Here is a 26,159-nt window from a genome sequence, read left to right as displayed (position 1 = left end):
CCTGCAGTAAATCCAGATGAGCAGACCCAACCTCTGGTTTGATGTGCACAGCTTGGTGCAAGAGGCCTGGAACAGGGTATGTGTCAAGGTTAACGTGCAGAACTCAAGATGATCCCTTGATTGTGCTTTCATTAGGCCCCAGAAATCCAACTGCAGCCCCCATCGTCTGCCCCTGTGGCCACACTTGCAGTTTTGGATGCCAGGGTAGAATTTCCTTCTCTTGCCTTGCCCACTTTTTGGACTCTTTCCCATGTTGGACGCCTAGTGTGCTGTAGCTTCCGACTTCCACCAATCTGGTGCTGCTCTGAGGTCATCATAAACACCCCTTATGCACAAATAAAACCTCCCTACAGGCTAAAATGCCCCATTGGCTGTCTGCCCCATTTTTAAGCCACCCCCAACCAAAAGAGAACCAGAAACAGCCCCCATGGTGATTCACACAAGGTGGGAAGCTTGTGAGAAAATGCTATTCTCTAGTTTCTGGGAAGACAAGAATGAAAAGGGATCTGTGGCGCTCTTTGCATGGGAAGGGGAACTCTACAGAGATCTGTTTCCAAGCCGGTGAGAGGAATAGATGAAGCAGCCTATTGCCTTGAAGGAGCAAACTGTCTTTAGACAAAGCACGCTGGGCCCATCCTTTTGAAACACACAGACTTTATTCAAAAGAAGAAAAAGAAACCATACACCAACTGGAATGGAACAGAATCATTCCCTGAAGCCACTGGAAGGTAGGGGAAGAGGGGGTAGGGCACGGCAATTATTAAGAGGTTTAACAGTTACAATATACCCAAGATATGCAGATATTCCCAGGAAGACAACTGCAGATGGCGGAAGGAGGCACTCAGCTGAACAAAACAGTCCATGGACGCAAGGGTTACACGCTAACTGGGGTGTGGCCTTTGGAGAGGGAGGGAGCGCAGGCACAAGGCAGCGGTGGAGCCAAGGGCGGAGGGGCGCCTTCACTATGGCAGCCCCTCTCCACCACTGGGCCACCCACAATGCTAGGAGTTGGGCCTCGTGTCGCTTCTCCTGGCCAGGGCTCTCCATTGGCTTCCTGCCATCCCAGCTGTACCCACCGCGGGCACAAGCATGTAAACCAAGAGGGAGGGGGAAGAGAGCAGAGAATGGCCACAAACCGCTAAAGCATCAATGGAGGCGTTGAGTGCCAGACAGACAGGAGGAGCTGGAGAAGATTTCTATGGTAAGCAGACAAGTCCTTCCATTCTGCACAGGGAAAGGGAAAGGGGTGGCCGCTGCTTCTCTTATTTGGCAGTCATCATCTGTACAAACTCTGGAGGAGCAAAGGAGAGAGGAAAGGGAAGTAAATCAGGACATTCCAGAGGCAGGTACCTTTCCAAACATATCCTCCTACCAATGAATTTTAAAAGATAAAAATAATGGATTTATTTTTTTAAGTGCTTACCTAGGGTTGCCATAGGTCTGGATTTTCCAAGACATATCCAGACGTATGGCAACCCATGGCAGTGCTCAAAAACGGCTTTTTGTGATTTTGCCCTAAAAGCTTAACAACTTTGGCCCGGAATGAAAGCAAGTAGTGTCAGGAGACTTCATAGTGCTACTCAGATGTTTGGGAAGACATCAGTCATTTTGGTACTATGGATGAACTTGCAAGGCATCTCTACCAGGAGAGAGAATTTGACAAAGATGACCCAGCTTAGCACAAATATCTGCACCATTGATGTTGGAGTGGTTGCCATCAGTGAGCACTCTGTGTAGAGCCACACAGTGGGCAGTAAGTGCCTCTTCTGGTAGCTTGTAAAGGATGTACAAGTGGACTCCTGCAAAATTCCAGCTGCTCAAGTCACTCTTCAGCTGATACATGAGCAGGGTCAACAAAAGTACAGATCTCCCGTTTGAAGATTCCTTTTGGGCTACTGCACTCATCGTGAATCCGACCCTCATATTCACAATGAAATACTCAATAATGAGATGAGAGACCATTCTACCCTTACTCTGGGCCCGGGGGATTTTGCCGGCCTGGTTACCTCATTCCAACAAATGGCCTACTTCTGGTAGCTGCGGAGAGAGTGATGGAGCTCAGGGAGGGGGACTTGCAGCCCCAGCCATTGTGTGTGCTGAACATGATGAAGAATAGAGGCCTAAACCTCCACAAGGCTTTCCTGCGAGAGCAGCGGAGAGGAGGCCAGCAGCAAACCACAACCAGAAGAGATGTAGCTCCAGGAAGCAGAAAGAAGCTCCACCGGAAGGGGTTTGGAATTTGGAGGAGGTTTCTCTGGAGAAGCACAAGCCAAACCCTATTCCATTATCCCCACAAACTGAAGCACATCTCTCGGGCGATTTGATCCCAGGGCAAGGAGGTGTTGCGAGCAAGGATTCTCCCATGTAGTCATGGGATGCAACAATTGTTTCATACAGCCCCCGACTTCATACACACATGCATCAGTCTTTGTAGCACGGGCAAACCACACCTGCCTAAGTCCCATAAGCCCTGTGAGCAGCCCTGCAAAACTGACCATGGGGGAGGGGCACAAAGAAGGCTCTTCTCGCCCAGGGCACTATTTGTCCCAGGGCCAGAGTCTGCCCTTTCATCATCATTATTATTATCCATTATTATCATTTCTATTTATATACTGCCCTTTATCCAGAGACCCTTCGGCATGGCATAACATAACATAACATAACATAAACATAACGTACAGCTTAATAATAAAATAACCATAGTAACAATCCTCCCACATTTAACAGGTCATAAATTATTTAATGGATGATGGCTTGGGTAAAGAGGAATGTTTTCACCTGGCACCTAAAGATATGTAATGACGGCGCCAAGCAAGTCTCTCTGGGGAGAGCATTCCACTGGCGGGGAGCCACCACAGAAAAGGCCCGTTCTTGTGTTGTCACTTTCTGAAGGTCTCGGGGAGGGGGATATAGAAAAGGGCCCCTGCAGGGTCCAGGTTGGTTTGCATGGGAAGAGGCAGTCCTTAAGCTATTGAGATCCAGAGCCATATAAGGCTTTTATGGCAAAACCATCACTTTAGGAAAAAATGAGGTTCTTGGGGCTTTATTAAAGATCTACACAAGTTTTTGGCATCCATCTTTCTAAACAAATAAACAAATCTCTGAAAATTATGTGGGTCATAATTCCTGAGCAAGACCCATTGAAACAAAGACGACTTGCCCAAGAGGATGGCGGCTCTGTGGTGCCACTTGTGCCACCACATCCAACTCCCCTCCTCACCTTCATAATTGACTTGTCCATCCCCATCTATGTCAGCTTCCCGGATCATTTCGTCAACTTCTTCATCTGTCAGCTTTTCGCCTAAGTTGGTCATGACATGACGCAGCTCTGCAGCACTGATGTAGCCGTTGCCATCCTGTGTGTGGAACCAGGAAAGGGAGAGAGGCAGAGGACGTCGACACCCATAATAACCTATTACTCCACCCACAGCTGGCTTGTCCATCCTCCCCATAAAGCAAATTAATGCACTTTGAAAGAAACATCAAGAAGAAGCGCAGATGCATGTGACTATTTATGCAAGGAGAGAATGTGGCTGTGCGGTGGTCCTTCTTGCTGGCTACTGTAAGAACAGGAGGCTGGAACAGGTGGACCTTTGACCTGATCCAACAAAAAGTCTCTTCGTATGTTCTTAACCCCCACACTTCAGACACTGATCCTTTCCACTGTGGACCATGGAACAATACTTCCAAACAAGCTACACAGCTTCTAACCCAGTTATTTTCTCTCTCCTTCCACTTTTATTCCTCTGTAAAGACGTTTTCCTCCTTGAAGAGACCCTTTCTCCATTCCTCTCTACAAATTTACAGTGCACACGAAAGCTCATACCAATAACAAACTTAGTTGGCCGCTAAGGTGCTACTGGAAGGATTTTTTAAAAAAAAAATTATTTGCATATTTGTTTTGTTTTGACATTTTCTCCAGACAATTTTCTCTCAAATTGCAAAGAAGGGAGGGGGAACATGTGTGATAACCCGGGGAACAGATTCCTCATGTCCTAGCCAGTTGGCCAAGTGGCCTGGATTCAGATGGAAGAGGAGTTCTTGCCCCACGGTTTATTTGGCACCCAGAATAAAACCTAAAGCGACTCAACGAGACTGATCATGTGAGGAACGTTACTGCACTCACCGACAAGCTGCACTTCACAAATGAGTCTAGGAAGCACTTAAAACTCCATCCCCAGTTCACACGGAGCATCAGCCAGGCCTGCTGGCTTCACTGTTCTCCCATGTGAACCAACTGCATCTCTAGTAGGACACCAAACCATCCTCTGTAGTAGAAGAGGGAGGATCATAATGGCCGACACTAAGGGGAAACACTTTTACCACTACGGGACTTGCCACCAGTAGTTCCTAGGAAAAGTGTTCAGCAATTTTCAATCTCTGGCTAAAAAGCAGCAGTTTCTATTGTACAACCTTTTCCCAATTATTGGAATAATTTTGCTTCAAAGAAAAACAAGGCGGCAGAGCTAAAAGGGCAGAGAGACTGTAAAACCTCTGTGAAAGTGTTGATCCCAACCAGGAAGAACAGCAGCTAGCCAGCAAGAAAGCTGGTGTTAAGTTTTAGTGTTCTAGCTATAGGACTGATGTGACCTAATGAACTTTTGGCATTCAGGTTCAGCTCAAAAATTCCTACCCTTGGGCTCCTTGAAATCTCTTTCCAAGCCCATCCTGAGGCCTTGGAATTAGAGTCTCATATGCTGGGATACAGCAGAACCTTTGGCTGATGTTGCTGAACTACAACTCCCACCAGCCCCAGCAAGCATTGCCAATGATGGGAGTTGTAGTTCAGCAACATCTGGAGGGCCAAAGGATCCCCACACCTGGGATAAACATCTCTCCTGCTTTACGCCAGGGATGCTGAACATGTGCAGAATGCCACTAGTTCCACTAGTGAACAAGTTGTGTAGAATCCTAGCAAACATCTTTTCATCACAAAATTAGCCCCCCTACCTTGTCAAAGACTCGGAAGGCCTCACGAATCTCCTCCTCGCTGTCTGTGTCCTTCATCTTCCGAGCCATCATAGTGAGGAATTCTGGGAAATCGATGGTGCCATTCCCTGGAGAAGGGTCAGCTCTTTAGTGCTGTGCCTAAAAAACTGCTGCTGAGATCACCTGTGTAGCAACATGGAAGTCTTGTCCGCTGGTCTGCCCTCCCGCCTAGCAGGGTCAATACTTTTCAAGGGAACAATGGCTACTGGAAACGCTTTCCTCTTCCCCCTGGACGGGGCAACAATGGCTTTGCCAGACACCAGAGTGGGTGGAGAAACCCAGTCTCAGGTGTGTGTTCAAGTAACTGAGGGGAATAAAGGGAAAGGGCCATGTAAGCGCCGGATAGGCCCTGCTCTCTTTAGGAAGGAGCCACAACATTCCATGATTGAACTTGGATTATCCTCAAGCTGGGAAGGCAGCTAAGGGAGTTCACAGTTGGGTGGTGGGTGAATAGTCCGTCCAGAGGGTGGCAAACCCCGGCAACCAAGCCAGGCTGTACTTCCACTAGGATCAGCCTGTGAGTTCAAGAAGGCAACTCCTCCCCTTCCTGCCCAGGTTTCAACAGCACACCAAGGACAGCTTGCTGTCGCTTTCACCCAAAAGGCTGCTGTGGACCCAGCATCCTCCAAATGTTCACTTCCATCTTCTACTTTGGCTGTGACCAATTAGGACTGGGGCTTATGCATCTTGTAGGATGCAACTACTGTTACCCAAACCTGAGACCTTTCACTAGGGCAAGTTAGGTAAAGGTAAAGGGACCCCTGACCATTAGGTCCAGTCGTGGCCGACTCTGGGGTTGCGGCGCTCATCTCGCTTTACTGGCCGAGGGAGCCGGTGTACAGCTTTCGCTACTGGCGAACCAGAGCAGCGCATGGAAACACCGTTTACCTTCCCGCCGGAGCGGTACATATTGATCTACTTGCACTTTGACGTGCTTTCGAACTGCCAGGTTGGCAGGAGCAGGGACTGAGCAACGGGAGCTCACCCCGTCGTGGGGATTCGAACCGCCGACCTTCTGATTGGCAAGTCCTGGGCTCTGTGGTTTAACCCACAGCGCCACCCGCGTCCCTCAGCTAGGGCAAGTTACAAAGACTAAAATAAATGTGTCAATTTCCCACCTGCACCATGTAATTGGCCAAAGAAACGAGACAATCTTAACTGGAGGGCCAATCCTCCAGTTCCAGCACTGTTCCAATCCAATCCAATACCTGTTCCAGTTCCAACCCAATACCTGTTCCAGCACTACCCCATTTCCCACCCGTCCCCAGTCTTGAGTGCCCAGCTCACCATCAGCATCCACCTCGTTGATCATGTCTTGCAATTCCGCCTCAGTGGGGTTCTGCCCCAGGGAGCGCATGACGGTGCCAAGCTCCTTGGTGGTGATGGTGCCATCGCCATCCTTGTCAAAGAGGGAGAAGGCCTCTTTGAACTCTGAGAGAGGCAGGGAAGAGAGATAGCTCAGGGCCAGATATTACCCCCTCCAACCCAAGTCCCAGCCCCCAAACTCAGAAAGGAAAGGGGCTAGCTGAGTACATTTGTAACCTCCTCCTAAACCCAGTTATCACCTTGGCAGGTATGGAGAGGGGAAGGACTACCCAGGCTGTGTCTGGGGGAAGAACGCAAGTATTCTCCCATGCAGGCTATCCTAGTCTTGCTGGGGGATAGAACTGCATCAGCCCTTAAAAGATCCTGGGCCCAAACACCCAGTACTGTTTTAATAGCATTTTTTCAGGATGCAGCTACATCAACATGCGCCTCCCCTCCCTCCAAGGTACACTCAGCTAGCTTTAAGGGTTTAAATCAGTAGGGTAGAGGTCAAGCAGTATTCAGAGAAATACTTTTGAGGAAGGACATTACACATGCTCCTGTTTTACACAGGAAAGGAGCAAAGGCTGGGAGATTGTGAGGCAGTGAGTTTAGCTAGGACGTTCAGGGCCAAGCAAGAGTTTGGATGGAGGACCAAGTCCAGCACCAATTGCTGGCTCTTGGCATTTATGCCACACAACTGGTAACACCAACTCTTTAGATTTTGACAGATGCTGCCAATGTTCCTGTCCCCAGGAGCAAAATAATTTCTCACCTGCTATTTGCTCCTCTGTCAGCTGATCAGCCTGAAGGAAGGCCATGGAGAATGGTGGGGGAGGAGAGAGAAAAATCAGTAAGTTTTGCAGGTCTCACCTTCCTGGTCCATGACAGCCGCACCCCATTTATCTTTCTTTCTTTCTTTCTTTCTTTCTTTCTTTCTTTCTTTCTTTCTTTCTTTCTCTCTCTCTCTCTCTCTCTCTCTCACACACACACACACTCACACTCACACACACTCACTCACTCTCATTGACTTCTGAACTCAATGCAGTTGTTGCCTCCACTCTCTCCCAAAGACTCACATCTGCACTCAACCCAAGTAGAGGGAGTGATATGGACTAAGAACAGAACACCCCCACAGGCCTGCCTTATGCTTACTTGGACCATTTGTCCATCAAAGCTCAGGACTGTCAACACTGATTGTCAGCGGTTCATCAGGATTTCAGCTTGGGGTCTCTCCTGGCCCTTCCTGGAGATTGAAGCTGGGACCTTCTGCATGCAAAGCAGGTGCTCTTCCCAAGGTACAGTCCATCAACTTCAGCCTTCAGGAAGGGCAACCTGAGGCCACCAGCTCCTCTCTGACTCTCTTCTCCACGCACCCTGTACTGCCCGCTTCCAAACTTGGATGGGCTCCTGCCACCTATGGTTCCCACCTCACCTACTTCAAGTTCTCCTAACCCTTCCTTATGTAGCCTTATCACATGCTCCAAGTTCCTGTGTCAATAACCCATTTTTGATGGTTAGCATTTTCCTATTTATAACCAACATTTATGGTGGTTTACAAAGCAGTATAAGCACAAAAACAGGAGAGAGGGAGGTCTTTGCCCTAAGAAGGCTACACTCTGCGTTTTCACAGTCGGAGGACACAATAGAGCCGGGGAACATGTGCCCTCCCCTCTTCATCTGAAGGTGGGTGACCAACATCACACCAACCCCTTCAATGTTCTCCTTTTATAATCATAAGGGGAGTTTTTAATCCTCTCTCAGGGAAGCTCCTCTTTCCAGTTTCTCAACTGTCTTTCCACTAATTCTTTCTTTAGTGGAAACCACATGAGGGAGAGGGAGAACAAACACAGATCCTCCCTCCTGTCTGCTCATACTGTATCTCCCAACCCCATCATCTGTCTTGGGATTCACCCCTGCTCCCTCTATATTTCCATTCTCAAGGCCTTAGGTAAGGGCTGTAGCTCAGTGGAAGAGCACCTCCTTTGCATGCAAAAGGTCCCTGGTTGGAGCTCCAGCATCTCCAGGCTGGGCTAGGGAGCACTTCTGCCAGAAAACCCAGAGAGCCACTGAGCAAGATGGACCAATGATCTGGATCTCTCCAAAGCACATTATTTTGCATTTTTAAAACTTTGATTTACTATCCACTCCTCACAACCAAGTCCAACGTTCCGATGCATCCTCTCTTTGAAATATACCCTTGTCTATATATTGTCATTATCTCATTTTTAAACTTGAGACGCCTTAAGCACAGTCATTTTCTCAACTCCTCAAAGGGTGTGTCCTCCACTTCTTACTCTCACCCCCCCTTGCATACACAAGCCTCTTTTCTTCTCCATCAGGTGTCCACTACCATTTCTCTTTCTCAGCAGTTCAAGTACCCTCAAAATGTGGTTTTCTAGTCACACAACAGAATCTTCTTTTAAAGGCACCCCCTTTCCTATCCACCTGCTCTGAATTTTGCAAATTATTATGTTCTTCCCATTTCAGGAAATGCAAACCCCTTTATCATATTATCTCGTCACTACATCACCCTCCTTCTTCAGGAGTTTTCTTACCAATGCTCCATTTTTATCAACTGCCTCTTCTTAGTTGAGCACCCCACTTTTGGGGTAATATGAGGAACCCCCCCCAACTATCCCATTATCCACACTTTTATCAAATCCCCCCTTATTTAAGGGATCCTCTTCTCAGCATCCCAACCTTTATAAAGCTCTCTCTGCCAGGGCTGCATACTTTTATGAGGCCTTTTGGGACTCCTCCACCCCAGCCCATTCCAAGAAGACTTCCACCTTCATTTTTAAGGGGAGGGTGTTCCACAGGTGCAGCTGTTTTTGAGGCAATTCCTTTCTTGGCTCCTCCCGCTTTTGGGGAGAAGTTAAAAGATTCCCCTTAGACTTCATCACCCCCACATCCTTTGCAAAGGGAGGGGAAAGCTGGCCATATACAGCTTTTTCTTCCTCTACACCCATCTCCTATTAACCCATCCACTTCCAGCTGCTCAAACCCCCAACCCCTCCCACTTCTTCACCTTCATAAGCTTCCACCCTATAATATGCCATCATTGGCTGGGATGTCCCAGCCCCCCCCCCCCGTGACCCAGTAATATGATAAAAGCCACAAAGGCCCCCATCTTCCGTCCCCATCAGACATGGAAGCACCCCCCCATATTTTATTAACCCAACTCCACGCACATCCTATTTGGGGGATGGGATGTGAATCCTAAAAACCTTATTTATCTTGAACTTGACCATCCTCCATGATGGGAGACCCCTTCTCAACACACACATATCTTCATTTTGGAGAGGGTCCCCTCCCCATATAGCCCTCCATTGAGAAAAGGGGTCTGACCCCTTCCCTCCTTAAGACGCCACACTGCGGGGGGGGGGGAGGTCGAGCCCCCCCTCCTCACATGACCTCACGCTTCGCCCCCTCCCCATTTAAGCCCCCTCCCTCGCTCACCATGGTGACGTGGGGGAGGGGAAGCGGCGCTGCGACCTCTCGGCTCCTGGCTGGCGTCCGTCTCCCTCCACCCGGGGCTGAGTCGTCGCCGTTGCCCCGCTCGCGCAAGCGCTCTCGCTCGCCCTCTTCTTCCTCCTCTTCTTCTTCCTCTGCTCTAACGGCAAGCGCCGAACGTTACTTCCCGGGCCCCGCGCGCACGCGCATTCCCCTCCCTCCGGCGAGCCCCCGGCAACCGCGGCCGCAGCAATAGGAAAGGCGGCCCTTTAAATAACCCCCGGGCCCGCCCCCTCCGCAGTCACGTGCGCCGCCGCCCGGCGTCCCATTGGCTTAGCCTCACCTGCATTGCGTCAGGGGAGGCAGCTTAAAGGGAAAGCCGCGAGGAAATAGGGCGTGTTGTGAGCCGGGAAGGAGGAGGGGGCGGGAATGTAAATAAGTGGGTTACGGGGAAGAGGAAGTTGGGGAGGAGAGAGGGATGCTGTCGGCGGTATTTTTTAGAGGGTGATTAAAGGGGAGGTGGAAATCGGGGGGGGGGGCACACAAGTAAAGGGGAGCTTTACTTAAAAGGGATGGCTGGGTGTGATAATTCCTATTTCTTTTCCTGATTAGGACTGCAGGGAGCATATGAATGAATGAACCAATCTTTATTTGCGTCAGCCATCGGCCATAGCAATAAAACAACAACGCGATATACAAAGAAAAGAAATGAAAAGTCGGCTATATAAAATGCATTTTACGGTTTTGAATCAATAGTCAACTACTGGATCTTATTGCCCCAGCTAAAAACCTTTCAACCTTTGCTGCCACCTGCTCATCTTGATCTGACAAGAGAAAGGACACTGTGGCAGTGGCTGGGCGGCCAGAAATTAACAATAAAAGAGGGGCGATAACCTCATTCCTCAAGTCTTTATAAAGAGTGCAAGCCAGAAGGCATATCAAACTGTCCTGTACTCCTTTTTCAGTTTACTGCAGGGCTGGGGACCTTGTAGCCCTCCAGGTGCTGTTGAACTACAACTCCCACCAACCTTCCCCATTAAGTCTTGGGGGCTCATGGGAGTCCAACATCTGGAGGGCTCCCCGCAAAGGTTCTCCCCATCCTTTTTGCAGGGTTTTGAAATTCCAAGGGATTTCACAGATTGTATTTTTAAATACCTAATTCACAAAATAATTAAATGAAGTTTGGCAGTAACAAGAAGCACATTTGAGTATTGTGTGAACGGTACGTAGGCAGGCACTGTAGAGACAAGTACCAAAACTCAACATGTTAACTGTTCACAAGAGTTTCTTTTGCAGGAATAATTCATACACATCCCACTTTTTGTGGAAAAGGGTGTAAATTATGGTAGTGTACCCAAAACCCACAGCCCAATCCTCTACACAGCATTGTCTGTGGCCCCCAAGCCCCAGCCTGCTAGTATCCAGATTATTCATTAGTCTTTAATTGCTGAGTCCACTACCAGCTCACAAGCTGGTCTCAGGTGGGTTGCAATAAAATAAATGAGCATCAGTAGTATTACCCCCATATATCTATGGCAAAAAGAAAAATTCCTGCCTGCTCATTTTGGTTAAAGAAGAGTCCCATGTCAGAAAAGGTTGAAAGCTACCGTAACCTATGTTTACAGCTGTAAATATGGGTTTTGAAGAAGCAAAAGAGAGCCCAGAGAGATTCAGGCTGTTTAATTATTTGTCCCAATCCCAAATTCCACACTTGTGCAAGGTGATCAAGGTAAATGCATGTCTGGAAGTCACCCAGTCTAGAAAACACCCTCTCTGCTGGCTCTCCTCCATCAGACTCAAACCTATTTCTAGCTAGAGCTATTATGCTCCTTGTTTAACAGGTATTCTTTAACAAATGTATAAAACTGTCACAGCCTGAGGCCATCAAAACACAACAAACAATGAATACCATTCCTACAAACTTTTTAAAAAATCTTAAAAGATATAAAATTAATATTCCATAAATGGCTGGGTCACTCCTCAAGGAAAGACTTCTTAAAGCAAAATATTCAGTTGGCAACTAGCCATCAAGACACTTAGGTGCCTCTCTAATTTCGGCTGGTAATTGATTCCAGATTGCTGGTTTCTAGTACAATCTAAGCATGTGTTACTCTCAGTGGTGACCCATCTGAGGAGCACATGTGCCCTTAAGTAACCTGGTCCCAAGCTGTTGAGGGGGTAAGTCCAGGCCAGTTGCACTACTTCTACCCCTGCCACTGATGACTGTGCTGTTCAAGGAGTTGGGATTTACCAGGGGAATTGAAAGAGGCTGTGTGCACATGCATAAACACTACCATTCTGAACAGAAACCACAAGAGTCAGCAGAGAGAAATTTATTAAACTCATTCCATACCAGTTCACAACAGTTTTGGCAAACAGGACAGGCACACGAACAGGACAGGCTTGCACGGACACTATGCGCCTGCAGTAATATTCATTCCACAAAGTACAGAGGCTTAGAAGGAGCTGGGTGGGGCATGTAGTTTGCACAAAAACATATAACTTTACTTGTCAGTTCTCAAGGATGAAAGCTGCCCAGCCAAATGACAAGCACACACACCATGTGGAAATGATATTCAAAACTGGAGCTGTGGACAGTCTGTTCACGCACATGACATGTTAGTGTATCCGGTGGTGGTGGGGACATTAAGCTCTACACCACGGGTGAGGGACCCCACAGCCCTCCAGATGTTATTGAACTACAATTCCCATCCTACCTCACAACTGGCCACCCTGGCTAAGGATCATGGGAGTCAGAGTTCAACAACATCCTGAGGGTCCACATATTCCCCCCCTCCTACTATAAAAAGTTTCTTTTTTCCAGATACTGGCAGGTCAAGGAATGTACAAGGAGTGAAGGAATTAGGGGAGCAGAGGGAGAGAAGAGACAGGTGTTAAAAAAAAATCAGGTGATACAGGAGAGAGGAAGATCAGAATGCTGTGAAAACTGCGCCCTTTCAAGAATTCAGAGGCTGCTCCTTTGCAAGGACAGTTGCACAGACCCTGCTCTTTTGCTCCTCCCTGTCAGGCTGGGGGAGCCACAAGTCAAACTAGGCCACATACGGGAAACTGAGCAGGAGCCCTTCCGAGGGAGCCAGCCTGAGTTCCCGTACACTCAGCTGTTTCTTCTCCTCCGTGGGCTGCGTGCTGAGCTCCACTGTGACTTGGTCTGGGAGGGGAGGGGATGCCACTATGGAGATGGTCTGGTCCCTGGGAGCAAAGTTGAGGACCACTAGGTAGCGCTTGTTCTGGTCCCAGACCCGCAGGTAGGCAAAGACACTCGGGTTGCTGGTTTCAGCCTCTATGTATTCGCCGTGAAGGAGAGAACGCTCCTTCCCCCGCAGCTCGCTCAGCTGCTTGAAGAACGACAAGACCGAAGCCGGGTCGCTGTTCTGTGACTGCAGGGATTGTGGAGAAGGGGTAGGGGAAGAAAGAGGAGAGAGACAAGGGGAAAGTTATTCATTAACCACTTCTAGCGTTACTGGCATTAAAAATATAAAAACAGCTTAGAGATTAAGGCTGCATACACACCATAAACTTAAAGTGCAAGCAAACCAAAATCCTGGGAACTGCAGTTTGCCAGGGGTACTGCTGGGAATTGTAGTTCTGTGTGGGTGTTAAACCAGTTCCCAGGATTATTGCAGGGAGGAAGGTGAATGTGCTTTAAATGTATGGTGTGTATGCGGCCTAAGCCGCTGCCTACCAGACACTGGGGGCAAGCAAGGGAAAGCTCTCCCGCTCGATGGCGCCTGCAGGGGAGGCCTTTCAGGCAGAAGTCCAGGGCCCCAATTCAGCAGGATGAGCAAGAGGGAATCCCAAACACAGCAGGGCCAGTTTTCCCCAGTTTTGAGGTAAGTGAAGGCATGGGCAGACATCAGCACCAGAGGCCCTCCATGCTGGACTGTTAAGTCCAGAGTCTAAAAATGACCTAACTGGCACCAGTGGTCTATACTACACGGGGCTTGGCTCCTGAGTTATGTGGCTGGACTTTGTCTGGAGAAGAATGGGAACAGAGGAGACTGCCTTGCACCTAGGTTCAATCCCCAGCCCCTGCAGGAGGGCTGGGAATGCCGCATGCCTCGAAACCTGGAGAGCTGCTGCCAGTCAGTGTGGGCAATACAAAGCCAGATGGACCAATGACCTGACTCAATACAAGGCAGTCTTTCTGATGTTCCTATGACAAGAGAGGGGCTGTTGCCTTCATGCCCTGCTGGTGAGCTTCATGGGAGCATCTGGCTGACCACAGTTAGAAGCAGGATGCTAGGCTAGGTGGAGTTTTGGTTGGCATTAAGCCGAGTATTTTGGGGATATATTTATTTGTGGCATGCTGGCATGTGTCCTCATATAATTTGCAAATTACTGGCAAGAACCACCCACATTTCTCCCATCATTTCTGCAACTCACCTGTACAGTGACATTGCTGGCTGCTGTGTTAACCTGCTGCTGATTTGCTTTCGAGAAGCCAAAGTTTGCTGAATTATCCCACTGCATACGAATGATACTGGAGGCTGCAGGCTGGAGGGAAAAAAGAACTTACTATTAGCATGGCTGCAACTTGGGGGGGGGGGGTCAGAAAAAGACAAGACCCATCACACACGACCCATTGCAGCACCTTAAAAACCACCACCACCACCAGTGTTTTGCAGGAAGAAATCTGAATTTCCAAGTCCCAAAAACCACAATGCAAATATAAGTAACGTTTCTGTCCATTTAATTTGCTCAGATTCCATTCTGCCCCCGGAGGCTTGACACACTATAAAAACACAAGAGTTTGCATTTCTGCATGTGATGTGGGATGGAATATGACGGCTATGTTCTCCATCCATTGTGAAAGGCAGTATCTGGGAATCAAACCTGGGGAGAGTATTACAGCTGCACTCAGGAACTGCTTGAGAGCTTTCCATAAGAGAATCTGGTTGGGCTGCTTAAGAAGGGAATGCTAGACCAGATGGGATTTTGGCATGATCCAGCAGGGTTCTTTTTATGTGGTGGGGAGGATACCACTGGCCAGATCTGATCCCCTAAGAAAGAGGGAGGGAATCTGTGCCCCACAGATTACAACTCCCAAGATCCCTGACCATCAGCCAAGCTGACCAGGGCTGATGGGCACAGGACCCTTATCTCTGATTTACCCTTCTGTAAGTGCATTTAATATGTGATCCCTGATTGGCTGAGACATGTGTCCAGAACAGAAGGCGAACCCTGTGGCCTTCCACATGCTGGACTGTAACTCACGCCCTCCCTGACCATCGGCCCTGCTGGTTGGGGCTGATGAGAGCTGGGTGTTCAGCAACATCTGAAGGACCACAGTTCCCCATCCCTGGCCTTGCAGGTATTTCGCCAGCTCCAGCATGTTACAGACTCAGGATCTGCTCCCTGCACCCAGAGCAAGCCTTAAAATGGTCCAACAAATAGATATTGCTGCTTGAGCATCCGCCCACGGAGCAGCTGGCTGTTGTTTGTGCACCTCCTGCTAGGAACCATGGGAACTCCGGAAACAGCAGGCCCCTTCGCAATGCATTTGTTGTGCTGCCAAGATTTTTGTTTTCATAAAGTGAAAACTACAATCCTTTGGCAAGAACTGGGTTATCCAGCAGCAGGGGCCAAGGAATGCCTCTCCTGCACATCTGTGGGGGACATTTAAGCTCCTGGCACCTTTCAATGCTCCTCACACAACAAGCACTTTCTCTGGGTTTCTCTCCAGTCTTCAGAAACAGTGTGCCCACATTTACATGCCTGTGGCTGATGAAAAGGCAGGTGCCTTTCCACTGGGCTGCCTTGTAAAGAATCAGACCATTGGCCCATCTAGCTTCCTGAAACCACCAGAAAGAACCGAAAACTTGCCTCCGCTACTGTATCTCCTCAGCCTCATTGACCCTTCCTGCTCCCACGTACCCTTTGCAAAACAACAGACCAAACAGACCTTGCTGCCTGAAGCAAAGGACATGCAGGTTCCTTGCGCAGACTAGTGCTTGCATGTTACTTAGAACTACAGGGTGTTGCCTTATAAAGAGTCTAACCACTGGGTCCATTGAGTTCAGTATTATCTACAATGACTGGCAGCAGCCCTCCAGGGTTTCAGGTGGGGGGAAATTGCCAGCCCTACCCAGAGATGCAGAGAACCGAACCTGCCTGCGACGTACACACTCTACCCCACCATATCTGCCCCTCCACCTGTCAGCAAAGCACCCAGACCCTGACGTCACACCCTTACCTGTCCTGGCAAGTCCCGCAGCCCGATCTCATCTCCGTAGTCCGTGAAGGGCGTCCCTGGCAGCGTGTAGAGCAGCAGGTGGAAGAGGCGAAGGAGAGGCTCGCCCATCGGATAGGCCAATTGGCCAATGTCGGGTCTTCCCACCTGCAGGAGGAGGACAGACAGTCAGCATCCAATCAAGCTTGGGGTAGAATGGGGCCATTGGAGCAGCAGCAGCAGCAGCTGTGTGCTCTATGCCTGCAAATGTCCCTCCTTCTTCTGCCTGCTCACCTTCAATTCACCCGTGGTGCCCTTGCATTTAACTCACACGATTTCAACCATACGTGGCTGAAGGGCCGATGGTCGAAATTCCGTGAGGCAAATGCAAGCAGGGCAGGCAACTGAAAAACTCTTTTTTCCACTGGGTTTTCCCAGCCCAGCCACACCTCTCTCTCTCTCTCTCTCTCTCTCTCTCTCTCTCTCTCTCTCTCTCTCTCTCACACACACACACACACACACACACACCTTCATCCAGGCCTGTGCAGAGCTTGTCTGAGGCCTGGGGGTGAGAGTTTTGTAATAACAACACTGTAAACTCAAGCAAAAAAGCAGCCACTCCCTGGCGGGGGCCCCCAGCCAGCTTAGCCCTTTGAGGGCTGGGGCAAGTGTACCCAGCTGCCCTCGCCGTCTGCACAAGACTGCTTCCAGCCACACACAGGCCACAAACGGTGGCCAACCACTCCCCTTGCTCTCTTTCGCACACAAACACACACGTATGCAGACGCAACCACAGAGTCTGGTTCCAAGGCTGTCACTCACACTCCAAGTGGGCCACTTGTCTCCAGCTTCTTGGATGTACTGGCGTATCATCTTGGCGGCTACTTCCCCCCATGTGCTGTCTTCTTGGCCGCTTCTCACCAGCCCCAGGAGGTACTGGCTGCTCAGCAGATCCACGCCTGTGGTCTCGTTGAGGAGGGTGAAGATGCCCTCAGCATCGTGCCTGCGTGTCACTGCAATGAGCACCCTGAAAGGAGGAGCAGAGAGAGAGATGGAGATGAGTGGAGGCTGGTTCATTAGGACAAGTGCCGCACTTGCCCCATGGATCTCAGTCTGCCCTCAGCCAACCCCCACCTGTCTGCTTTCCTGCCTACAAGCAGTCTGGGATGGGGGTGGCCCTGCCTCTCAGCTTCCTCCTCCTCAGTCTCAGTGTTGCCCTTGTAGAAATCAGCAGGGAGGGCAAAACTAGAATTAGGTGGCTGTGCCTGTGATTGGCTCTGCTTCTGCCCCACCAGCCAATAGGCACCAGCCACCGCTGAGAGATGGCTCAAATGAAAGGCCACCATGGGAGGCAGCTGAGTGACATCAAGGTGACACAAGCCCTGGGCCAAGCACAGCACAATTGATTCTACTGTGCTTTCTTATTTCTATTACATAGGTATATTTCGATTCTTGTTTCCTCCAATGAGCTCAAGGCAGCATACTTGGGCCTCCCCATTTTGTCTGCACAACAACCTTGCGAGGTAGGTTAGGCTGAGAGACAGTGACTGGTCCAAGATCACCCCATGAGCTTCATGGCTGAGTGGGGATTTGAACCTTGATTTTTCTTCCAGGTAATAATCCAACAACTACACCATGTTTAGAAGCTGGGTTTTTTTTGCTTTTTGTTTTTTAAATGGAATATGGACCAAATAGGCATGGGGTTGCCATGTCTTCAGTAGAAGCTCAGAAGGCACTGGGGCTTTTCCAGAGCCCTCTATGGCATCTTAGTCCTCACTCATAGGTACCAACTCCTAGGAGCTGAGGGATCTTCGGCAGCCCCAGTAAAATATTTGAGGGGACCAGACCCCCTCAAAGGTGATGAGGATTGCCATTCAAATGGTGTCCGTGCACCACATCACGTGATCAATTATGCAGGGCTTACTTGGGCACCCCAATATTTTATTCAAATTGGCACCCCTGTCTTCACTCATTATTAGCAAAAAGCAGAATTTTAAAAAGTTAAGAGAAAATGGGGCGCAAGGGGTGGAAATGGCAGAAGGATAGTTTGCTTTGGCACAGATTTATCAACTTGATTTTCTTTTCTTATGTAAGTCACTATGTACCGTATTTTTCGCACCATTGGGCGCACCGGACCATAGGGCGCACCCAGTTTTAAGGGGGGGGGAATCAAGAAAAAAATATTTTCCCCCCCCCCAGCCCCAAAGAGCAGCGTACAGGCTGCACACAACCTCTCCCTGCCAGAGGGGTTGCGCACAGCTATGGAACAAGCCATGGAAGGCTGTTTTGCCTTCCCCCTTAGCCCCGTGCAGCCTCTACCTCCTGGGAGAGGCTCCGTGGGGCTAAAGAAGCCATAGCCCCATGCAGCCTCTCCTTGCCGGAGGGGTTGCGCACAGCTATGGAAGAAGGCAAGGCAGCGAGTGGGATCCATCCCGCTCACTGTTTTGGCTTCCCCTTTAGCCCCGTGCAGCCTCTCCTTGACGCTGTGCAGGGCTAAAGAAGCCATAGCCCCGTGCAGCCTCTCCCTGCCGGAGGGGTTGCGCGCGGCTATGGCACAAGCCTGCATTCGCTCCATAGGACGCACACACATTTCCCCTCAATTTTTGGAGGGGGAAAACTGCGTCCAATAGAGCGAAAAATACGGTATATGCAGCACAGCTTGGGAGCTTAAAGGAGGAGGAGGGGATCAGAATAGGACGCTGCGCATCTTAGGGGGTGGTACCTACCTGGTGTGGTCGTCCACACTGTATTCTTCTGTCAGGTTCTTCCACTCACTCAGGATTTGGGTGTCCTGAGGAAATAACATGTTCGGCAAATGAGATAGATGCACGCTGAGGGCAGGAACTTCAAGCTCCACCCCACAACCACTATCCCAAACAGGAAGGAATGCAGGAAGTGGCCTTATAACTACTCTGACCTTCTGCATGCAAAGCAGATGTCCTGCCACTGAGCTTCCACACTGGACAACCCAAAAGTCCCTCCCCCTGTAAGAAAAAAACAACCTCCATATATCTGACAAGAGGAGACCACCACTCTTTAATACCAGCTCACAAGGGGAATTCACTTTGTCCCTTAAGCGCTCGTGCCCTGAACCGGGGTGGGTAGGGAGAAGGATGAATCAACGGAGATTGGTTGGGATGGGCTCACCACGTACATTTAAATGCTCGATGCCCCCGATCTGGATCCCAGAGACACCTTCCTCCAGCCAGAACGTAATTGCTTCCTGAGGGATGGGAAGAAAAAAACAGGACCAGACAAGCAGTTAGTCCTCAAGGGTCACTAAAAAAGATCCCAAATCCTCTTGTGTTGGTTGATTCCTCCTTCTCAGTCCCTGCTAATTAGCCGTTGGTGAATTTAGTTTTATTTTGGCCCACCTGCTATAAGGAACAAGTGTTGTTTCACATTAAGGAGGCCATTGCTCAGACCCCTCCCTCAACCATGCAGGCTGCTATTTCAGCCTACCTTACGGGATTGTTGCAAGGCCAGTAATGCTATGTGCACTGCCCCAAGTTGCTTGAGAGACGGGCATATGTGACCAATTACAGGTTTGTTTAGTTTTTAAATTTGATCTAAAGTATTTAGACTCAAACCAGTTAGCTCTGTTGGTCAGAGCGTGGTGCTGATAACGCCAAGGTCGCAGGTTCAAACCCTATATGGGCCACCTGCATAGTCCTGCATTGCAGGGGTTGGTCTAGATGACCCTTGGGGTCCCTTTCCAACGCTACAATTCTATGATGTTTAATGTTTGGTGCCTTACTGTGTTTTTATATCATTTGTTAGAAGCTGCCCAGAGTGGCTGGGACAACCCAGTCAGATGGGTGGCATATTAATAAATGAATAATAATAATAATAATTCTATAAATCAGATGGGGGGAACCTTAGCTCTGGGGGGTGGGCAAGCAAGCAGCAACTCTCCTCACCTGTGATACCCAGGCACAGGTGTAAAGAAATTCCTCCCCATCACCACCCAAAAAAGGCGGCAACCTTCAGATCTTCCCAATGCTCCACTGTGTGCTTTTCCTCCCTCACCTTCATTTTGTCCTGCAAATCCTTGTTAAGACTCATCTCCTGGCTGAACCAAGGCGACTCGCTGCGATAGTTGGGGGTCAGATCCAAAACCACCTTCAAGCCTGAAAGAGAGAGGCAAGGCACGTCAGAAAGGTGACTCCGAGAACTTCTGCAGAGACCTCTTGCCGGCACTGCAGCCAGGGATAGAAGAGCAAGATCCTGGCTGATGGATCAGGCCAAAGCCCAGAATCCTGTTGTCACAGTGGCCAAACAGGTGCCTTAACAGGAAGCCACCAAGCAGGATATGAGCACAACAGCACCTCTCCTCCCTTGCGATTCCCAGGAACTGGAATTCAGAGGCAGAGCAATGGCTAGTCGCCACTGTGGTTACGCTTGGCCCTTACTTTTTTTCTTTGCCACCTGCAGGACTTCCCGGAACTCATCCAGCGTCCCATATCTTTTGTCGACGTCCTTGAGGTTGGTTCCGGCCTGGTCATTTTCAGGATTGACATGGAGAGGCCCAATCACCAAACCTTTCACTTTGAGTTTACTTAAATAATCCATTTGCTGCTTCAGACCTGGAGTGACAGGAAGAAACAAAGGTTTTATTTGGGGGGAGGGGATAAAGGTTGGGCTGCCAGTGCAGCAAGAGAGTTGATCCCCTGCTCAATTCTAGCTCCAGAGATGATGTAGGACTCAGCCAGCGGAGTTAACAGCCCAACTATGGCCACAGACTATGGCCATAGACTTAACAAGCCGGGTTTGGAGGATCAAATCCTGACTTTACAAGCCAGAATATGCATGCACACTGTGGCTCCTTGGCACAAACTTTGCCCCTCCTTTTGTGTGAGCAGGGACTCAAGCCAGGAACCATATTTTCCTGTTACATCCAAACTGGGAAACATTGGCTTACACAAATCATAGCTTGTTTGGAAGACACTAGCCACGGTTCCCAGTTTGCACAGAGCAAGGAAGCCATACTTAAGTGCAGTTTCTTAGTTTGCTTCACAGTCTGCGACAGAGCACAGCAGTTGTGTGCGACGGAAACATAATGAGTAAATCAATCAGTCAGTCAATCAATCAATCAATCAATCAATCAATCAATCCAGTAGAGCCTTCCAGCCCTCAGTGCTGTAGAGACAAACTTGAAAATTATATGAGCCAATAGTTTATATAATGGTTTCCCAAGTCCTCCTTAGTGTCAATTTGGAACTTTCTGTTGTTAAGATTTAAAAGGCCAGGGAATTTAACAGGGCTGAGGAGGAGGAGGACTGTTAGAGGCATTATAGAGGACTATACGCTAGCTCCCTCAGCCAGTAAAGCAAGATGAGCGCCGCAACCCCAGAGTCACCCACAACTGGACCTGATGGTCAGGGGTCCCTTTACCTTTAGAGGACCACTGGGAGACCCGGGTTCAAATTATTACTGTGCCATGGAGTTTAGTGGGTGTCCAGGCAGTCCCTCAATCTAACCTACCTCACAGGGAAGCTGTGAGGGAAAACTTGAGGAAGAGAAAAAGACATGTATGCTACCTTAAGAGTGATGGATTGAGACCCTGGGAGAACAGGGTAAATTCCCACTCAGGAATGGGACTCAGTGGGTGACCTTGAGGGGTGAGTTGCCGTGTCTCTGCCTAAGCTACCTCACAGATTTGGTGTGTTGATAAAAACAGAAACCAGAGAAACAATGCATGCCACCCTGAGGGCCTTGAAAATGGCTCTCATATCTCCTCTCGGTCTCCTCTTTACCAGACTAAACACGCCCAATTCCCTCAAGTGTTCCTAATCAGGCTTGGTTTCCAGACCCATGATCATCTTGGTTGCCCTCCTCTGCACATGTTCCAGCTTGCTAATATCATCCTTAAACTGTGGTGCCCAGAACTGGACACAGTACTCCAGGTGTGGTCTGGCCACGGAAGAGCAGAATGGTACCATTACTTGGTTTAATTGGTTTGTTTTTGTTCTTATTTTTATATTGTAATTTTATGTTGTGAACTGCCCTGAGATCTACAGATGAAGGACAATATATAAACTGTGGTAATAATAATAATAATAATAATAATAATAATAATAATAAAGAATCTAAATGTAATAAGAAGTCTGCTCCCAGCCCAGTTTTGCTTATTTATTCTATTTATTATAAATCATACTAATTAATAACTAGCCCGGGAACAAACTTCCAAACTCAAAGGGATGTTTGTGAGGGAGAAAATAAGCCCTTTCTGAGCTATGGATGCCCCCCCAACCCCCAACTGCACTCAGAGCTGAGCAAATAAGGACACAGGTTCACACAACCAGCCACGAGGCTCCATCTGCCTGATCTGAAGAGGAAGCAGGGTCAGAGTGAGACAGTGGAGGAAAGGAAGTGGAGCCCTGCGAATCGTTTACCCAGCCAGCCGCCTCCGTGCTGAGTCAGCGTCCCGCTGACGTCAGGAACTGATGAAACAAAGGCCAGTGGTTGCTTCAAAGCCGGATAGAACCGGCTGCTTGGCACAGGGAAGTCTGGCTGGTACCAGTCTGTGGATGGGCAGCCAGCAAAGGGGAAGGGGGGGGGTGGAGAGGCAGCTGCTAATCACATGTACTCAGAGCACTGCTGAGCACAGCAAGAAAAGCCCAATAGGGAGGTCCTGAACTGCCCAGGAGGCGATTTTCAGAGCCATAGAAGCCTCATTGCGGGACTTGCCTGCAATGACCTTAGCCAGCAACTCTGCATTGAAAAATAGTCGTTTTGACTGCAGTGGAGGGGAGAGAGGAATAGGCAGGGTGCATTAAAGGGCAGGCAAGCATAGGTCCCGGGTTATATTCCAGGAACCTTCTCAAGTTTTGTTTACAGCAGATCAGTTACTTCTGAGCAACAACTAGCTTGGAGGGCAGATATTCATGATGGGTCCCACCCCCCCCCCAGGCATTCAAGGCTGTTGAGTGAAAAGGGAAGAGTCCTTGACTGGCATTCACACAAGCACTGTGCCCATTAATTGCATCACATTACTACTAGGAAATCTGGACCTACAAGTCCGCAATAAATTTTCTAAGCAGGTGGGCGGGGGGATCAGGTTAGTTTCTGAACACACAAAAATAAAAATAGTGCTCATACTTGTTGTCTCATGTCTCGGGTTCTACAAATGCTAGATACTTGCTCTTTTTTTTTTTTGAAAGCTGGGAACCTGGAAACGATGATATCTCACTCACCCACCTGAGATGTTCCAATGCTGAGCCACAACCCTTCAAACAGAGTGTCCTTAAGAGCATAGGAAGCCGGCTGCTACTGAGTTAGACCACTGGGTCTATCCAGCTTAGTGCTGTCTACACTGACTGGCAGCAGCTTCCCAGAGGTCTCTCCCAGCCCTACCTGGAGATGCTGGGGATTGAACCAGAGACCTTCTGAGTGCAAGGCTCTTATTCTTGAGCCGCTGCCCTCTCCTGCAAAGGAATAGCTAGGACTTGTGGGGAGGAGAGACCCCCACGTCCCCCGCTTGCAGCACCCACCTGCCAGGTCGCCCACGTTGTCGTCCCCAGAGTCCTGGAACCCTGCCACGTCCTGGATGCGGTAGATGCCACCTTTCTGCCACCACTCCTGCTTGGGCAGGTCCTTGCAGCGGGGGGCCTGGACGATGATGACGACGGCCCCCGCCAGCATGCCCAGCCAGCCCAGCCAGAAGAGGATGAGGAGTGCCCAGCGGGTGCGCACCCACGTGGGGGTACCGGCCACCTTGAGCAGCTCTTCCTTGGAGAGGCCAGTGAACTTGGCCACCATGGCGCTTTCCTCCTCCTCCTCCTCGGCCACCTTCACCTTCACGACCCCGTTCTTCTCGCCCAGGCTGCCCGGGGAGCTGGCCAGCGGGGAAGAGGCGTTCATGGGCTGCTTCTCGGTCTCCATCTCGTTGAGCTCCACGTCTTTCATGTCGAGCTCCGTGTCGGGGGTTACACCGGGGGAGGTCATGGTGCCACCTGGGGGAAAGGAAGCAGGCGGTTTGGAAGTGATTGAGGGGGAGCAGAGGGAGCCCCCTTAGTCCACAAGGCCTTTCTGGGCCCAACACACCCGTCTTCCACAGAGACCAGCTTGCCTCTGGGCTACCCTTCCTGCATGCATCCAACTGAGGGTTCATCAAAGGCTTGGCCTCCAACCCTATCCTTGGTGCCCGTGCCCCCCCCCCGGGGGGCACCAAACACAATGAACAGCTACACAGAAAACCTTTCAGCAGGCTCAAACCTTAGAACCTCTCATTTTAGAAATTTAAGACAAAGTCCATTTTTAAACCTCCATCCCTCCAAAAACTGCCTATTTTCCTGGATACTAGTAAACCCCCCCCCTTACAAAACCCTCTCCAGGAATACCCCCTTATGTATGCCAGAGACTAGACACCCCCCCAAAAAAAAAACCCTCAGCAGCAGCAGTCACTATGCCACCCCTGAGTCCATTAACCCCAAATACATTCCCCTCCCTATTATAAGGGGTGAAATTCACACGCTCTCTAATGGCGATCCTATGGGGAGGGGAAGGGGGATTTTGAACAGAAATCTCCTTATACCGAGGCGTTGCGCTGCCCCCCCCCCCCGGACCCTATCCACCATCACCCTCTCCCCGTAATCCAGATCTTCTCTTCTGCCTTTATCCGCTTTCTGGATACCAACTTTAAGAGGTGTATCTAGTGCGTAGAAGCGGGTTGTAAAATCAGGGGGGTGGGGAGCGAGCCCGCAGGTGGGGTCTCTCTCCAATCTCTACCTGGAACGATCCGGAACTTGGCTCCTCGAGGAAATCCGGTTCGATCCGATTCTGAGCAAAGCCTCGCCGGCCGGCAGCTAAAATAGGCTCGGAGCCTCCGCCCCCGTCCCGCCCTCCCGGCTCCCCCAGGCCGGCGCTTAAGGTGGAACAGAGCTTGCCTCGCCAACCTCACGATGGCGAAGGCGTTTGAATACGTATCATCAGCATCACCACCCCGCAACAAAAAACTGGGACAATAAGTCCATCTTTCTCTCTCTTTGCCTCTAAGAACAGCCAGCCAAATGCTTTTGGGGACTCAGGAGAGGCATAGAGGTGCATGGCAGCCCTCCTCAATGCCAGGCAACTGCTAACTAAGGTATACTGCCTCTGAACCTGGAGGTTTCATCTAAGCTTTCATGCTCGTGAGAACCTAAGGGTTGCTTTGCAGGAGGAGACAGCCAACAGGGATGCTGCTAGGCTGGAGATTCTCAAACTGTGGTCCATGGACTACCAGCAGCCGGGGAGCTTCATGCTGGTGATCCGCAGCGTTTCTGTGGATTCGTGATTGAAGATGAGAGACAGTACGGCCATCCTATTCAATATTCATGTTGATTTTTTTATTTTGTGGGGCTTTTTTTGCTTTTTTTGTTTCTTATACCATTTATTTTACTGTATCGCAATGTTTCTATGAGATTCAAACTTTAATACAGCAAAATGCAATATGCAAGAAAGAAAAAGACCGTTATAAGTTGAGGAGGTCACTCTTGGATGGTTGGTGGCCATGATTGCCTCTCACGGCAACAAATTCCAAATTAACTATGAGCCGTGTGAATGAATCCTTTTGCCTGGTATTCAGCTTTGTTGGCTGTCCCTGAGCTGGGTACACGTTGTGCCTTTAAAGCACATTTGGGGCACATTCTTTCCCTCAAAGAATTCTGGGCATGGTAGTTCACCCCTCACAGAATTAAAATTCCCAGCGACACTTAACAAACTACATTGCCTAGAATTCCTTGAGGGGAGAGATGAGTTTTCAATGTGCTGTGAAGATATTCTGTGTACGCAGCCTTAGAGTTATGAGGAAAAAAGTGACACAGAGAGAAAGACAGGCTTCCCCCATTTACTTTCTCCACACCAAGCACCCACTTATAATACCTCTTAACATGTGCCACTGGCACATTAACCTTTCTTCTCAACTAAAATGCCCTGGAAGTTTACTCAAGGAGGGGTTGCTCCAACCCCCTTGATCAATTTTCTTGTCCTTTTATGAACTTTTTTTCCACCTGAGAGCTGCATTAGGCCTGCAGGCTTCCCATCCCAGATCGAGGACCTTCTATCAATTGTTAAAAGGAAGGAAGTCAATAAGTAACAAAAATTAAACAATTAAAGTAAGAAAATAACTTCCCGGCCAGTTTCTCATCATTCAATACTCCATTCTTGCTCAGCCAAGGCAAAAGTGGGAAGAGGAAAGTGGGGGCAATTTTCAGATCCTTCCTTGCTATACAATTTCAGC

At 49.4% G+C, this 26,159-nt stretch overlaps 2 protein-coding genes and 1 long non-coding RNA gene across 6 annotated transcripts in view; all 3 read right to left on the bottom strand.

Annotated features, from left to right (window-relative positions):
• Window positions 1-637: 637 nt before the first annotated feature.
• LOC310667038 (calmodulin-1) lies at window positions 638-10,039 on the bottom strand. The gene is made up of 6 exons (XM_083418691.1): window positions 9,757-10,039; window positions 7,070-7,100; window positions 6,277-6,420; window positions 4,951-5,057; window positions 3,221-3,356; window positions 638-1,291 (listed from the first exon to the last, which is right to left on the bottom strand). Exons 1-6 carry the CDS (start codon window positions 9,757-9,759, stop codon window positions 1,263-1,265), a joined length of 450 nt encoding a protein of 149 aa, XP_083274817.1. The 5' UTR covers window positions 9,760-10,039; the 3' UTR covers window positions 638-1,262.
• On the bottom strand, window positions 1,391-3,213 carry LOC310667064. The gene is made up of 2 exons (XR_014506163.1): window positions 2,267-3,213; window positions 1,391-2,196 (listed from the first exon to the last, which is right to left on the bottom strand). It is a non-coding gene; the product is annotated as an uncharacterized lncRNA (long non-coding RNA).
• A 2,029-nt stretch (window positions 10,040-12,068) lies between the features above and the next one.
• The window catches only part of SLC3A2 (solute carrier family 3 member 2), a 22,301-nt gene continuing 8,210 nt past the window's right edge, over window positions 12,069-26,159 (bottom strand). Inside the window, exons 1-11 of one of the 4 annotated variants that reach the window (XM_083418535.1) lie at window positions 25,096-25,785; window positions 24,671-25,042; window positions 23,434-23,895; window positions 20,353-20,526; window positions 19,970-20,070; window positions 19,095-19,163; window positions 18,667-18,731; window positions 16,763-16,967; window positions 15,965-16,108; window positions 14,155-14,265; window positions 12,069-13,148 (exon numbers count right to left, since the gene is read on the bottom strand). In XM_083418535.1, the coding sequence (XP_083274661.1) occupies window positions 12,801-13,148; window positions 14,155-14,265; window positions 15,965-16,108; window positions 16,763-16,967; window positions 18,667-18,731; window positions 19,095-19,163; window positions 19,970-20,070; window positions 20,353-20,526; window positions 23,434-23,887 (1,671 nt within the window). In that variant the 5' untranslated portion in view covers window positions 23,888-23,895; window positions 24,671-25,042; window positions 25,096-25,785 and the 3' untranslated portion in view covers window positions 12,069-12,800. Of the gene's footprint in view, window positions 13,149-14,154; window positions 14,266-15,964; window positions 16,109-16,762; window positions 16,968-18,666; window positions 18,732-19,094; window positions 19,164-19,969; window positions 20,071-20,352; window positions 20,527-23,433; window positions 23,896-24,579 lie in introns of all 4 variants that reach the window. The other 3 variants (XM_083418534.1, XM_083418536.1, XM_083418533.1) reach the window with 3 other exon arrangements.

Source organism: Podarcis tiliguerta (assembly GCF_965153285.1).
Source record: "Podarcis tiliguerta genome assembly, chromosome: 16".
In the NCBI taxonomy this organism is placed as follows: Eukaryota; Metazoa; Chordata; class Lepidosauria; order Squamata; family Lacertidae; genus Podarcis; species Podarcis tiliguerta.
Note: the sequence above shows the minus strand (reverse complement) of the source record. Positions and strands in the feature narration are given on the sequence as shown.

Excerpts from the sequence above, each read along its gene's own strand:
- LOC310667038 (XM_083418691.1), bottom strand. Across the intron at positions 5,058-6,276 it reads CAACGAGGTGGATGCTGATG|GGAATGGCACCATCGATTTC; the intron begins GTGAGCTGGGCA and ends ACCCTTCTCCAG. Across the intron at positions 1,292-3,220 it reads TGGACAAGTCAATTATGAAG|AGTTTGTACAGATGATGACT; the intron begins GTGAGGAGGGGA and ends TTGCTCCTCCAG.